This window comes from Macrobrachium rosenbergii, chromosome 48 (assembly GCF_040412425.1).
Source record: "Macrobrachium rosenbergii isolate ZJJX-2024 chromosome 48, ASM4041242v1, whole genome shotgun sequence".
NCBI lineage: Eukaryota > Metazoa > Arthropoda > Malacostraca > Decapoda > Palaemonidae > Macrobrachium > Macrobrachium rosenbergii.
Genome location: NC_089788.1, coordinates 37,141,931 through 37,156,622, shown reverse-complemented (window position 1 = coordinate 37,156,622; position 14,692 = coordinate 37,141,931). Strand labels below are relative to the sequence as shown.

The following is a 14,692-nucleotide window of genomic DNA, read 5'->3' as shown; positions in this document are numbered from 1 at the left end:
TCGATGGGTTCCCCTGCTGCCGGGGCGGCAGCTGACGGTGAGGGCGGCCCAGACCCACCGTCGTGTTTCACGTTGCGGGAGGGCCTCGGCGGACAATGATGGAGGTAGGTAAACTCTCGCGTTTGCATGAAGGAGGATATCACCATGCTGCTCCTTTGACCCCTTACTGGAGTGGGGTTTTCGATGCACTTTGTTTCTTTTTGGCGCTGGTGATGATATTGCTCAAACGCTGGTTACAGCGCCGTGTTTAGGCCGCTAAGAATTTTGAGAAATCCTGGAGCCAAGACTGAGTCGCCGTGTGAGTCCGCTAATGGCTCCGGGATTTCCGGGGTCACCACTATAAGGTGTCAAAGAAACGAGCAGGTAAAGTTACTGCTACTTTATTTTTTGAAAACAGCTTCATTTTTTTTTTTACGCCGGGCCGTGAGAGACAATGGAATTGACTGTGACCTGAGTAAACAATAAACAATTATGCAGTGAACGCAGTACAAATTACAATACAAAACATTTTTTCTACAACATAGATACAGTCTTGATGCCTGTGAAGAAACATGTGATACACAATGTTGACATTTTTTAAATACCATAAAGTAAAAATGATTAAAATTACCTGGCATTATTACTAATTGAGCTTGAAGAAAACGGGAAGTCACCAAAGAAAACAAGCTTATTAATTAATTAAACACTATCCTGGCGCCCGATTTGGTGACTTTACAGATTAACTGTGTGCATAAGGCAAAGTGATAAACATGTTTTGTTCCTTTAGTTTTGATGAAGTGAACTAAGACTAGGGAAACAAAGTTGTTTGATGGAGTGATGCCCTTTTGGTCCAGCATATTTCTTGTTTAATTGTTGATAACCCACACTTGTTTTGATCAACTCAGTTTGATTTCTTCACATGATTAATAAGCTTTTTACTCACTTTTTAGTCTGCTAATTTTTATTATCTACTATTTGGTTGAAGTGGGGTAAATTTTTATTTCTGATCAGTTGCCTGGTTATTACACACTAATCACAGAATTCAAAAATTTACCTTTACCTGATATAACAATAAAAATACTATATATATATATATATATATATATATATATATATATATATATATATATATATATATATATATATATATATACAGTATATAAAAAAAAGCGAAACGACTCCCTAAATTACTGTAATATTCATTTTTCTTGCGATTTCCGCCGACAATATTTTTCCCAATTTATATAAGCCTGTATTGTCTGAATTACCATGAAAGTTTAATGCACTTCAAATACTCAAGCTATCACAAAGGTCGGCTGTCATTGTATGCGCTCATGCCCCATTCACGCAACCATTATTTGGCGCTCTTGGTGCAACTAATGCCATTATGGCTAAAACTTCCTTATCCTTGGTTAAGAAAGCAGAAATTGTGACCCTATGGAAAACTGGCAAGTCAATGTCAGCTATTGCAAGAGAGCTGGGAATCTCTAAAAGCACCAGTCTCATTGTGGTGCAAGGACCTTGATTCATCACTGAAGCGGAAGAAAGGCTCAGGAGGCCACGAAAAACTACAAAAGAACGGATAACATTTTAAAAGGATTGTTATGGAACATCCATCAATGCCAGCCAAAATTTTGAAGTCTCAAAACCCTGATCTGCTTAGGAACTCTGAACGGACCGTGCAACATCTTGCAGAAAGACCTTGGTCTCCCATGTCTGTTGCAGCAAAGAAGCCACTCCTCACTAAGCCTATGAAAAAAAAGGATGGCTTTTTGCAGAAAATATTTGAAGTGGACTGAAAAGGATTGGGAAAATAATTAGTTTTTAGATGAATCTAACTTCCACATTATTCATAGCGCTGGCAACTAAATCTAACCGATTTGCATCAAAATACACAGTCAAGACTGTTCCAGCTTATGTGATGGTATGGGGATGTTTCAGCGGATATGGGGGTAGTGGGGATTATATTTTCCCCAGAGAGCAAAATGAATGGAGAGATTTATGAAAATGTCTTGGAAAATGAATTAGTCCCTTACAAGGAACTTTTGGGCATAGTGTATTTATGCAAATGGAGCACCTTGCACCGATTTCACAAGGTCACAAACCTTCTTAAGGAATTTAATATTCAGAAATTGGACTGGCCAGGCAATTCACCAGATTTAAACCCAATTGAAAATTGCTGGGCATACATGAAACGGAAACTGAAGGCACTAGCAGATGAGAAAATGCGTCCCTCCCAAATTGAAGGATGCCATCCGTAAGTTTTGGTTTGAAGACATGGATGCACAATATTTCAAAGATTTAGCACATTCAATGCCAAGAAGGTTAAACGCTGTACTTAAAAATAATGGAGAAATGTCTAAGTATTGAAAAAATATAAGTGAACTAAAATTTTCCCTTTATTTTCCTTTTTTATATATCATTGCTATGATTTGTTTACAAATGTAGTATTCGTTTTTTTGCGCCGACTGTATATAAACTCAGTTTGATTTCTTCACATGATTAATAAGCTTTTTAAGGGATCACTGTTTCCTTAAGAGTACTCAGTCGTAATTTTTATTGTTATGCGAGTTCAGTACCTGAACTGCATAACAATAAAAATTACGACTGAGTACTCTAAGGAAACAGTGATCCATATATATATATATATATATATATATATATATATATATATATATATATATATATATATATATATACAATAAAAATTACAACTAGTGCTCTTAAGGAAACAGTGATCCATATCTATATATATAATATATATATATATATATATATATATATATATCTTAATATATATAGTGATCCAGTATATATATATATATATATATATATATATATATATATATATATATATATATATATATATATATAAACTCAGTTTGATTTCTTCACGTGATTAATAAGCTTTTTAAGGGATCACTGCTTCCTTAAGAGTACTCAGTCATAATTTTTATTGTTATGCGAGTTCAGGTATTTGGTTGAATTGAGGTAAATTTTTGAATTCTGTGATTAGTTGTGTAATAACCAGGTACACGGTGCACATCGTGACTATATATATATATATATATATATATATATATATATATATATATATATATATATATATATATATATATATATATGATGATTATTATCACTCTTGTATGTGACTCATTTATCACACATAACCACAGGTGAAAAATAAGAAACGGGTGTAGGTCCTGACCGGTTTTGACTTTATTTTCAAGCCATTGACGAAGGACTGATACAGAGTATGAGAAGTCACAAATATACATACTACAAGAACAGTACTGACGAACATACACAACCGTTAGAGAATACATATCCCCCCTCAGGCCGGTGTCGAGGTAGGAGTGGCCTTTAAAACTCATTTCGCTAAAAATCACAATATACTTTCAGGGGACAATGCTGATAAACAAACCATACGCCATCTCAGATCCACACCTGACAGGTGTCACGGAGGCAGAGTTTGGAAACTCATTAACACTACTACCCTCGTACTGTGTTTACAAATATGATAATCCTATTTTCATACATCTCTACTGCCTACCTTAAAGTTTAAACAATTTATAAATCTCTTTTGATATTAAAGGATCAAGTTTATACATCCCTTGACTGATATTCATATTATGGTTGTAACTTTCTTTTATAAAGCTAGATTCAATGATATTCCTTTCCAGTGCATTATTAGAATATACAATCTTTTTTGCCCCTTCCCAGTTGATAGCATGATTGTTCTCACTAACATGTACAAATATACCACTGTTTCCCTGTGCATATCTCACACATTTCTTATGCTGTTCAATTCTTTTTTCCAGTGCTTTCCCAGTTTGGCCAATATAAAAGTTGTCACAAGACTTACATGGAATTTTATATACACACCCTTTAGTATTGTCGGGGGAGTTCTTGGTAAGTACATTTTTCATTGTTTTATTGTTCTTAAATGCGACATTAACATCAAAATTCTTAAGAAGATGAGGGATATCTTTCATATTATTATTATAAGGCAGAACAAGCAAATTTTTTATGTTGTAAGGTTTTTTATGGTTTTGATACATAGTCTTTTTTGCCGCTTCAAATGCACTGTTTAATACACTGTCAGGATATTTCAATTTCTTGCCTGCATTCCTAATCTTATCTATTTCATCATCAATATATTCAGGACTACATACCCGTAATGCTCTTAAAAACATAGATGAAAACACTGACTTTTTAACCCTTTATTGCTTTGTCCAGAATAGAAATGCACATAGGAAGAAATATTAGTGGGTTTTCTATACACACTATATTTAAACCCATTTCTATTTCTTCGTATGAGGACATCCAAAAACGGTAAGCACCCATCATTTTCCATTTCCATCGTGAATTTCAAATAATGAAAGTGTTCTAAATTTAAGTCTTGATTTATTTAAATTTGATGCTTTCATAATTAAAAAAGTTGTTGATAAATATATGCAAAATTAATATTCATTTTTATACATGTTTCTGCAATGTGAATGGGTAAGATTCCGTTTCCCTTATGGTTAAGTATATATTTGGATTAGTTTGTGACCATGTGATCCCAGATTTGCCGTGGATTAGCCTTTTGTTTTTTACCCCTGGCAATTAACCATCTGGTATTCAAGGTTATACATGTTTTTGGATTTTGTAAGCCTAAATTTTAGTATTTCTTGTTGTGTGGTCTTAGGTTCAGTTTGTGACAGCTCGATTCCAGATTATCCTGGATTAACTTTCTGTTTATTACCCTCTGACAACTGACTATCTGGTATCATTATTCTTTTTGTTTACTTTGTAACGTTCTTTATATCTGTCTCATTCGTGCCCCGACGATGCGTTAATAAACGTGAAAGCGCTTGGTACTGAACTTCTGCCTGTCATTTTCCTGCAGGATTTGCTTATACATATATATACATACACACACAATATATATATATATATAAATACTATATATTTTCGTGTATAAGACAACCTTTAGATAACACGAGGTAAAAAATTGACAAATTTTCACGAATTTATCTCATATCTGTAGTATAAGATGACTGCTAAATTACAAAACCATCTGTGTACAGGCTAGCTTTTGCAACACCAGGTATCTTATGAAATATTGGTATGCAAAGATGATGTTATTACAAACTATTTTGCTTACTGTATCCTTAGAAATTCAAAATATACCTTATATAATTGTGTATCATGCAACTTTCGAAGACCTAATTTTGAAGCTACTTTTAAGGGGGTCGCACCATACACAAAATATAAAAGTAGTCTATGTAATATTCACATATATTAGTATCGTATTATAAAATCCAAACATAACGAATATACCTCTTTACCACGGATCTCTTAACAAGTTACGCTTTACTTCACTGTATCCAGTAATACTGTGTGTATTCGCATATTACTAATTGCATTATAAAATACGCATTGTTTAGGTTTTCATGAACATGGACAACGATACCTTCTGGGAATTTTGGTTTCGGCATCAATTCAATTTCTGTTTAAAGATAACCATGGGGGAAGGTTTCGTCCCATTTGCCATACACATTAAAACAATAGTAACGTGTTCTCTCATGCCCAGTAGTTTTCATTAAAATACTTTTCTCTCCATATTGTTTACGGTCGAGTTTGATGGCATACTTAAGTTTAGGAGTTTCATCCATGTTGCCGATGCACAATAATTTATACTCATTAGCGCTTGAACAGTGTTTTGTTTTCTCAGCTTCAGCTACAACTTGCAGCTTAAATTTAGTAGTACCTTTCCTTGCCAATCTTTTCTCCATAGCGAATAAGGGTATATTGTAAAATATAAATAAGTCATATTCTTCTTAACGTCATTTGTAACATAACTATAGTAATTGTTTACTGTTGTATGCAAGCAAAACAGCCGTTGTTATCTGATTCAGTTGTTCATAGCCATGGCCTAGACTGTGTTCATAGCCAAACAATTGTTTCTCGTTCGGTTGTTTATGGCTGTACTCTTGTACTCAACAAGCATAACGTAACTAACGATACTTTTATCATTCGCTTTTACTTTCTTAACCTATTTAACTAGATGATGGGATAAAGAGATGGAGTAAAAGAGGCTAGTACATAGTAAACTGGTCTCTCAAAAAAGGAACTCGTATGATACACAAGATACATGATAAAATCATTTTTTCATGGGTGAAAATTTGGGGGTTGTACGATGCACGAGATCGCGCGTTAACGAGTATATAAAGCACGGTTTACACGCTATGATAAATTGTAGCGATTTGTTGTAATGAAAAGGTTGTTACAATATGTCGTTACATGTAAACAGGAGATCGCTACAATAAATCGCTACGATCTCCTGTTTACACGTAACGACAAATTGTAACAACCTTTTCATTACAATAAATCGCTACAATTTATCGTAGAGTGTAAACCGTGCTTAAGGTAAACGAAATTACAAAGTTGATTCTCTACCCTGTTTTTCCTACAGACGTCGCCTAAAATGGAAACTATTATTTTGTTTATGTTCCATCGCCAATCATAAGCAACCCCTAACAACAATGTGATAAAGTATGATAATTATCGCACATAATTACTGTTCATATGACTGAACTGTTCTAAACAGTTACAAAATGCCAGAATATTTAATGAAAAGTGAATACAGGCAGTCCCCGGTTTACGACGGGTCCGGCTTACGACGTTACGACACTTTTCAGATATATTCATCAAAAATTATTTCCCGGTTTACGACGCATGTTCCAGGGTTACAACGTGTCGTACACCGATCTGACGAAAGAAATATGGCTCCAAAACGGCAGAATAATAAAAATTTGAAGGTTTTTTTTTATGAAAAACTCAATAAAAATGCAGTTTACATCGTTTTCAATACACCCAAAGCATTAAAAGTCAGGTTTTCTTAGGATTTTTCGGTTAACGACGATTTTCGGCTTACGACGCAGCGTAAGAACGGAACCCCCGTCGTAAACCGGGGACCGCCTGTATTACGTTATCCTACATATTACAGGTAGTGCTTGAGTTACGATATTTCGACTTACGATAATTCGCTCTTACGATGGGGTTAGCAATTAATATCGATACGACAATATTTTGAAAATATGTATTTTTAAATTTCGCGGGTGACTGGCGCAGACAACAACATACAACCAGGCAGCGTATGGTGTACGATACGTTGGGCCGAGAGGCTGGAATAGGTACATTAATTCAATGAGTCGACCTTGCTTGCTCTCGTTGTGCCGGAAGTTAAAATAGGCCAGTGTTCGTTTGCGAATTTTTGTGCTTTTGTGAATACACCAAACTCTAAAACTCAAATTTATATCACTATGTCTGCCAAACACCCAAGTGTGTCTCATGCTGGTAGTGCGAAAAGAAGAGGCAGTCTATCTCTCTGGAGCAAACAATGAAAATTATCAACCAGCGTGCCGCTGGAAAGCCAGTCATGGTAATCGCACGTGACGAGCATCTATCTCAGTCGACGGTATCCACCATCCTTAAAGACGAGAAACGGATAATGAACGCTATAAGGGCATCTGCTTCAGTTCATTCGACACTTATATCAAAGAAAAGGATAGGATCTTTGGAAGAAATGGAGCAGTTACTGGTCACGTGGATGGAGGACCAGATACAGAAGCGTATGCCACTCAGTCTCTTAACCATCCAAACAAAGGCTCGCATGCTTTTCGATGAACTGAAGAAAAATTATGATGATAACCACAACAAAAGTTTTGTAGCAAGTGCTGGATGGTTTCATCGCTTCAAGAACCGTCATAATTTTCATAGTGTGAAAATTAGCGGTGAAGCAGCAAGCGCTGATGCCGAAGGAGCCGCTAAATTCAAGGATATTCTGCAAAAGATCGTCATTGATGAAGGGTACTTGCGGAGCAGATCTTTAATGTCGATTTAAACAGGACTGTATTGGAAGCGTATGCCTCAACGGTCCTACATCCATAAAGAAGCAACAATGATGCCTGGGTTTAAGGCATACAAAGATCGACTGACTCTTCTGCTTGGGGGAAATGTGGCTGGGTATAAACTTAAGCCACTCATGATTTATCACTCCGAAAATCCAAGGGCATTAAAGAGAATCGACAAGCATACGCTTCCTGTGCATTACCGTCATAATAAGAAAGCATGGATGACTGCAATGCTGTTCAAGACTGGTTTGTGCGGTGCTTTATTCCAGAAGTGAAAGATTATTGTAGGAAAACAAACTCCCTTCAAAATTCTGCTGATTCTAGACAATGCTCCCGGCCACCCTCAGAACATCGGAGATATTAATGAGAACGTAAACATTGTGTTTCTGCCACCAAACACAACTTCTCTCATACAACCCATGGATCAGGGCGCTGTCGCTACGTTCAAGGCCTATTATCTTCGGAACACGTTTGCTCAGGCTGTTCATGCTACGGATAATGAGGAGAAAGATCTCAGGACTTTCTGGAAGGAATTCAATGTTCTAAACTCCATTATGAACATTGGAAAGGCTTGGAAGGAGGTAAAGAAAGAATGTATGAATGGAGTTTGGAAAAATCTGCTACAAGTGTATGTGAACTCATTCAAAGGTTTCAATAAAGATAAAGAAGTTGTGGAAATTAATAAAAAGATTGTGACACTTGGGAGAAGTTTAGATTTAGAAATTGATGAAGAAGACATCCAAGATCTTTTAGATGTGCAAGATGTAGAGCTTACAGCAGAAGATTTAATTGCGCTTGCAGAAGAGAGAAAAAGAGCAGATGAGGAAGAAGAAATTGAAGAAGAGCCAGAGCGAAAGTTTACGACAAAAGCACTAGCAGAGGTTTTTGCCTCATTTGAACATGGACTGAAACTTTTGAGTGAAATGGATGGGAACATGGAACGGTTTGCTAAAGTTAAAAGAGCACATCAAGACGCTGTTGCATGTTACCAAGTCATTTATGAAGAACGAAAAAACGCACTATGCAACCGACAATGGAACATTTCTTTAAGAGAACAACTCCAGTGGCATCGCCTTCTGCCTCCCTACCCCCACCCGCACTCCCTACCCCAACATTTGAGCCTCGATCCCCTCATCTCTTAATTTTGAAACACCTGAACTAACAGAAGAAGAAATACTATCTGAAGAGGAGCGAGTTGATGATCCTGAAGCTTTATCATCCTCCTCCTCTTCCGATTTTTAGTTATCCGTAGCCATGAACAGCCTGACACCATTCACGTGAATTACGTGTGCGACGATGAACCAAATCTTGGTGAGTACCCTTACAGTACAGTCTGATTCTTTTTCTTGTTATTCAATTTCTTTTTATACTGAATTATCATAAGTCAATCTGCATTGAATCTGCAGAATTAGCTGGTATTAATAATTACCACTCTACCATATATGTATAGAATATACCGTAGGCTAGCTACTGTTTACGAATACGATTACCATACTGTACGCTATCCTAACTCTGGTTAGTTTTATTCAATTTCCCTTTATACTGAATTATCATAAGTCAATCTGCATTGAACCTGCAGAATTAGCTGACATTAATAATTACTATACTGTATATGTATAGAGTATACTGTGTAGTGTAGGCTAGGCTGCCATATATGTATACATGGTACTGATTACCCTTGTGTAGGCTAGGCTATATTCGACTTACGATTATTTCAACAAACGATGGGTTTTTTGGAACCTAACCCCATCGTAACTCGAGCACTACCTGTATTCTTACCATAATTACACTATGTTACCGAAGGATAAAGGTTGCTGTGAGCGCAACCAAACTTGATTTTTACATTTTGTCAGCTGGCCTCACATAGATAAAAGCTGATTTCATTGATATGGAATTATTCCTTTAATAGGCTATTTATTATGAAGATATGCCAATAATATATAAGGTAAAAATGCTTCTATTATCTTTATTGTCAGTCTATTTTATAATGTGAATCTTTTCATGTGTGTGGGTGGTTATCGCTCCAAGGCTAGCCTATCGACAAACATCACTTAGAATTCAAGGTTTGATTTTTAGAATGGTAGTGTAAGATGATGCCCAAAGGTCGTCTTATATGCAGAAATATATACAGTGTCATGGACTTACGGCGACACCAATTTACAGCAGATTTGATCTTACAGCGCTTTTTCAGTGCCGTTAACAATGTTTAACAGCGCCATAACTTGATGTTGCATCAAGTTAAAGCACCATAAGCACTGTTGATGGCAACAATGGCAAGAATGGGCATCAAGTTATGGCGCCAAACATCAAGTTACAGTGCCATATATATATATATATATAATATATATATATATACATACACATACACACATGTATCTGTAAAATTCAAATAACAGTAGTATTAAGAAAGATAATTTTAATAAAACTTGTTTGCTTACTATATGCAGTTATATTTCACGCATTATTGTTGTAATATAATTTATGAACAATGCGTTCAGGAGCCATTTGCATTCTGATATTATTTACATTCTTAAAATCAATCAGCAGATTGTGTTTTACCGGCATCATCACAGCCATATTAGTTGCTAAATGAAACCCATTTTGGAAATTCGTTTTTTAATAAAATTATCAAAGCTGGTTTAAAAATGCAACTTACTTTATTTACAAATGCACTGAGTTAAAAGAAGTAAAGTTGTGATTTCGCCAGTATCAGATGTTACTTCTGCCTCTTCCAAAACGTTATGTGGCCTGCTCATATTCATTTCTTCAGTCACAGCTACAACCGTAAATTTAGTGGCATGCTTTCATAACACTTTCTTCTCCATTGCATGAAGGTTAAATAAATATTAATTTTATTTTCACTTATGAAAGTCACCACTGAAAATTACCAAGTTGACAACCATACCGCAACCCTTAATAAACGTGTTAGTTACAGTAACTGACATCGGCAAATGGTTGTTTCTTGATTCGACTGTTAATGTCAGTACTTGCTGCTATTTATGCCAGTGCCTGACACCCAGCTGTAAGTGTTTGTTGATTATAAGATAAAAGTAATGAATTCTTATAAAAGTCACAAGCTTGATAAACCTAATTTAATGTATGAAAATTCACATTTAACCTAATAAACTCTTGCTTCTAGGCCTATTTCTTAGTTAAAAGCCAACTCAGGTATAATAGCCTATGCATTATCAGTGGCATCTACTGAAACTGAGACAGACATAGAAAGCCTAGCCTAGTGTAATATACTGAAAATACATCTTGCACTATGCATGATGTATATGATAAAATCATGTTTTTGGACAAAATTTTAATGCTCACATGAAACAATTTCGGATGATACACGAGAATATACGCAAATTACGGTTCTTTTGTATGCTATATATTTTTGAGTCTCACAGAATGTTTTCGCTGGAAATAAATTGTGCTTATATATTTAGGAAGCAAGCTTCAGTTGGGAAACCCAAAAAATCCAGAAACTGAAATGTGTGGCAGCACCCTCATAGCCACTCAGAACTAATAGCGGCTGATTCAAAACTGTCCCAGTTAATGGGAGTTCCTGGACCACAGAATGCCAGATTTAAGAGGCTGGACTGTACTTCACTTAACTAAGCTCAGATTTTCTTTTTTAACATGTGAACACTGGATGCTGTGGAGATTTGTTGTAAAGTTACCAGTTTCTGGATTGTTCTAAATGAACCTAGACACACTACAGGTATAAACAAAAATCATATGGTAAATATGAAAATTTCTATAATAAAATTAATTATTTGGATACTTACCTACAGTTAAAGTTAGCTTACATTTTCACAGTTAAATGACAAAGATGTAAACTAACTTTTACAACACGCAAGATTAATCACAAATAATTCTAACTTCTCATAATATCATAAGTATTAAAAGGAAGAGTAAAATTCAGAATAATTTTTGTTTTCCAGGTACAGTATATTAGAATATCTACAGAGAGCTTTTACCTGCCTATTCAGCTCTCATTATCAATGTCGGGATGAAGAAAACTGAGAAAGCTGTTGAAAGCCCTCTACAGATTTTAACATACCCAGACAAAAAATTTGTCATGGATTTTATTCTTGAAAAACTAACCTGTTTCGCTCGCTCAAAAGCTGCTGTGATCGAAGCTGTTCTCTCAATAAAGCTATTTCTGCCTCTTTTTCTTTTATGGCCTGATTCTTCTCTTGTTCCTTCTCTCTTATTTTATTCTCTTTCTCAAGCAGAGCCTTCTCCTTTTCTTCATCTACTCCTTCCTCTGTTTCTGATTTATTGCCACATTCTACCAACTCAGAATCAAAAAGCATCGACGGGCTCTTGAGCAGCTGCTGGCGTCTCAGGCGTTCTACTTCTTCCTTCAGTGACCTAAAACATAAACAGTGAAAATTGGAAAAGTACTAGGTTAAGGAAGTTGCATTATTAGCATTGGGAAGACCAGATGGAAGGGGTGAATAGTAAAGGCACAAAACAACAGAGCTAGGGGCAAGGGGATAAGACACAGTAGCCGCCAAAAAGAATTGCCTATTTTAAAAGCAGCAAAATATTATACCGCAAAAACGTCAATTCCATATTCATGAAGCAAAAAATTGGCCGGGACAAATTGATTAATTGGCAACATATCTAATGGTAGTCTCACTCAAGGACGGACAATATCTCATTCATTCAGTGAATTCCACCGATCTGTTATTTTTTTTTTTTGCGCCTGGTTGGATAACGCCTTCGCATTTTTTTTGGTTCAGTGCTGGTGAATGTATTGAAAATCGTGCTAGAGTGGTTCAGCTTCATGAGGAAGGTTATAAAACTTGTGTAATAAGTGCAAAGATCGGTGTGAAACCGAGAACAATCCAAAACATTTTGAAAAAGTACCGCGAGAGTGGCAGTAAGGAGGTACCAAAGACAGACACCATCCCTGGGAGACCCCCCATCATCAGTGAGAGGGGTTTGAGGGTGTTGGCAAGGGACACAGAGACTAATCCGACCCTTACAGCTCGACAACTTAAGGCTGATAATCCTGAGGCAGTTGCTGGAGCCTCTGTCCGAACCGTTCAAAGGCGGTTGAAAAAAAGACTTGAAGTACTCGAAAGTGAAGGCTCGTAGGAAGCCACAGATCATGGCCAAACAAAAGAAAGACAGAGTTGTTTTTGCACGTTTGTATAAAGACTGGGACATCAGCAAATGGAGGCAAGTGCTATGGAGTGATAAGGCTTCATTCTCTGTTGCTGATACGAAGGGGAAACATGTTTGGCGGAAGGCGACTTCGGACCCACTTAATCCTAAGTATCTCACCACGAGTGTTAAGTTCCCGCCGTATGTTATGGTATGGGGTTGTTTTGGGTATGGGAGTAAGGGTTCTCTAGTGTTTTTACCCATGAATAAAACTGTTAACAAAGATTCGTATTTCACGATACTGAACGATCACTTAGAGGATTCGTTTGAACGCAGCCAGACCTCCATTTTTCAGCAAGATGGAGCTACAGCACATACCGCAAAGCAAAACATTCATTGGCTGAAAGATTGCGGTTTTGATTTTATTCCCGACTGGCAAGGGAATTCTCCTGACATTTTGCCTATAGAAAATTTATGGGCAATTATCAAAAGGAAGTTACAGAACAGGGATACGTCTTCCATTGAGAAGTTGTCTGCTGAGTTACAGTGAGCCTGGGACAACCTTGATGACACGCTCCTACAGACGTTGGCAGATTCTGTCCCCAGGCGACTACTTGAGGTGCGCAAACCTCGTGGCATGCCCACAAAGTATTAGGGTAGGGGTTGGTGAGTGTTAACCCTGAATTTTATTATAATTACTCCTCTACTATTTGATTTTTCATGAATATTTACTTTTGCATAAAATATTTTTTTTTCTCAATTTTCTGAAGTGGCAATTCCTTTTGGCAGCTACTGTAGAACCTTTAGTAAACACAGCTGAGGGCAAGGAGATACCTCAAAGAGCCTTTAGAACATTCTTCAGTGCACCTCATAGGGCACATCATTAAAAAGGCAAAGGACAAAAAGACTAAAATAACCGTGACTTTGTCACTAATGAGCATGTGAAACTCTAAGAACAGACTTGAACAGCTAAGTGTTCAACCCCATTCCAGTAATTAAAGATCGGAAAACAATGTATCACCAAATTAATACCTCATTATAAAATAAGTGAGTTTTTGCCTTTAGAAGTGTCAGTCTCAACCTACAGAAAACAGTGACATCTGATGTGGCATTAGTTAGGACCCTAATGTGGTCACTACACTTAGTTACTAATGTGTTTTTAAAAGGTACATCACTGCAAATTACAGCTGCAATTTATCTGGTATATAATATTTGCTGATAGCATTATCATATTTGCAAGTTTTGCATGTGATGTCAATCTGCTCATATATTAGAAAACTAAATATAATTTCCTGCAACATTTACAGTGATACCCAGCTTTTTTGCGCTCCACTTTTTTGGGCTTCATTTTGTCGTGGATTTTTGTAGAACACATTACTGTATTCACTTTTCCGCAGGGGAACTTTCACTAATTCGCAGTCTCTATATAACATTACTACTGTGTGAGTACACTGTAAATTATTTTTACCACATAATCTGTATTAAGTCACGAACACAATATTAAAAAATACAGTAATTGGTGAATAAACAATGTTGCTCTACAAAAAAAAAAAAGCGAATTCGTGATCATTTTAATTGTTTTTACCAATGTATAAAGAAAACGGGACGACTTCAATACTATGAGAGGAAACGGCTATGCTTATGTATGCAGGGGTATCTTGATTAGTTGCCAAATGTTCTGTAAGACAGATTTATTTACTTTG

The 14,692-nt window shown here is 36.2% G+C and overlaps 1 protein-coding gene across 1 annotated transcript in view; it reads right to left on the bottom strand.

Moving 5' to 3' along the window:
* LOC136831345 (kinesin-like protein KIF14) overlaps window positions 1-14,692 on the bottom strand; it is a 563,293-nt gene that overhangs the window by 237,008 nt on the left and 311,593 nt on the right. Inside the window, 1 exon segment of the mRNA XM_067091651.1 lies at window positions 11,979-12,248. Coding sequence (XP_066947752.1) covers window positions 11,979-12,248 — 270 coding nt within the window.